This window comes from Lactuca virosa, chromosome 1 (genome assembly GCF_052849685.1).
Source record: "Lactuca virosa cultivar CGN04683 chromosome 1, Lactuca_virosa_CGN04683_v6, whole genome shotgun sequence".
NCBI classification, from domain to species: Eukaryota; Viridiplantae; Streptophyta; class Magnoliopsida; order Asterales; family Asteraceae; genus Lactuca; species Lactuca virosa.
This window is the reverse complement of record NC_136426.1, coordinates 296,868,095-296,869,960: the sequence shown is the minus strand read 5'-3', so window position 1 is coordinate 296,869,960 and position 1,866 is coordinate 296,868,095. Positions and strand designations below refer to the sequence as shown.

Here is a 1,866-nt window from a genome sequence, read left to right as displayed (position 1 = left end):
ATGGCAAATGGATGTCAAAACTGCTTTCCTTAATGGGAAAATGGATGAGGGTGTTTACATGGCTCAACCAGAGGTTTTTGTACATGCAACTCCCTAATAAGGTCTGCAAGCTTGAGGATTCCATCTATGGACTGAAACAAGCATCTCGTAGATGGAATCTTTGTTTCAATGAAAAGGTTAAAGAGTTTGGATTTTCTAGAAGTAAATATGACTCTTGTGTGTTTGTCAAAGCTAGTGGGATCATAGTAAATTTTCTAGTTTTGTATGTGGATAACATATTCCTAATAGGAAACAGTATTCTAACCTTCCAGGAAGTCAAGTATTCGCTTGAGATATGCTTCACTATGAATGATCTACGAGAAGCTACATTTATTTTTTGTATAAGAATATATAGGAACAGGAAGGAACGGTTACTAGGATTGATTCATAGTACATACTTGGATAAAATATTGAAAAGATTCAATATGGAAAATTTCAAGAAAGGAGAATTACCCATGCATCATACTGTTAAGTTGAGCAAGACTCAACGTACTAGTAGTGATAAGGAGATAGATACCATGAGTCGGATTTCGTATGATTCGGATATAGGATTGATCATGTATGTTATAACATGTACTTGACCTGATATGGCTTATGCTTTGAGCATGATTAGTAGATATCAACCAAATACTTCTTTAGCTCATTGGACGATAGTGAAGAATATTCTTAAGTATTTGAAAAAAACAAAAGATATGATCTTAGTTTTTGGCGGAAAAGATGAACTTAAGGTAAGTGGATATAGTGACGCTAGTTTTCAAACAGATCGAGATAACAATTATCAATTCTGTTGGGTTTTCTTGTTAAGTGGTGGAGAGGTAACTTCGACAAGTTCCAAACAACAAAAGGTGGCTGAGTTTACTTGTGAATCAGAGTATATCACAACAAGTGAGGCAGCAAATGAGGCTATGTGGTTAAAGAATTTTATTGGAGATCTTGGAGTTTTTCCATCAATCCAAGAACCGGTGGAGATTTTCTGCAACAATGAGGGTGTGGTGGCTTTGAGAAAAGAACCTAAAGATCATGGTTGATATAGGCATATCGGGAGGAAATATCACTATATTATACATAAGGTTAAAGAGGGTGCACTTATGGAGAATTGTGTATAATCAGAAGTGAATCATGTTGATCCCCTCATGAAGGGTCAGGGCAAGATTAAGCACTTTGAGCATGCTAGGAGCATTGGATTGAAAGACGATATTGGATTTTAGATGTTAGTGTTGATGTTATTTTGAATCTATATAGAAATTAAAATTGTAATTGAATAGTGATTAAGTAAATAGAGATTTCTTTATATTCAATGTGTTTGATGCAATTTGTCAATTAATTTATTATTGTGTTTCACTTTGCATGTTTTACATCCTGAATATTAAGTTATTCGAAACACCACAGTCGGTCATGCTATGGAAGTAAGTATTGATTTAAGACTGCTTTGATTGGTTTGTAGATTGTCCATAGAGATTGTCCATTGCATTGAGAATGCTGCAAAATTCATAAGTACTTAGAAATAGGGATTTAAAGTATTGGTTAAACCCGTTCTTAGAGATTACTTCATGGATTTAATCATGAGTAATTATAAGATGATAATATCCTTTATTCTTAAAACGAATATATGTTAGTCGTATTTTAAGAGTTCGTTGTGCATTGGTTTACTCCAACGCATCTCGTAACTGGGTGCTATAATGTGTAATTCCATGTATGACTCGACGAGTAAAGTTGTATGATTATCTAGTTGATTTTTATTCATTCCTTTTGCCTTAATAAGAAAATTGATATCATTGGGCCCCTCGGTTTTTTGATGTTGACATTATAGTGTTGGTCCCAACCAGG

General features: G+C 34.2%; 1 protein-coding gene across 1 annotated transcript; it reads left to right on the top strand.

The window, feature by feature from the left end:
* The first annotated feature begins 626 nt into the window (after positions 1 to 626).
* On the top strand, positions 627 to 1,067 carry LOC145130623 (secreted RxLR effector protein 161-like). Its single transcript, XM_079065400.1, has one exon. It carries the CDS (start codon positions 627 to 629, stop codon positions 1,065 to 1,067), a length of 441 nt encoding a protein of 146 aa, XP_078921526.1.
* Positions 1,068 to 1,866: the final 799 nt, after the last annotated feature.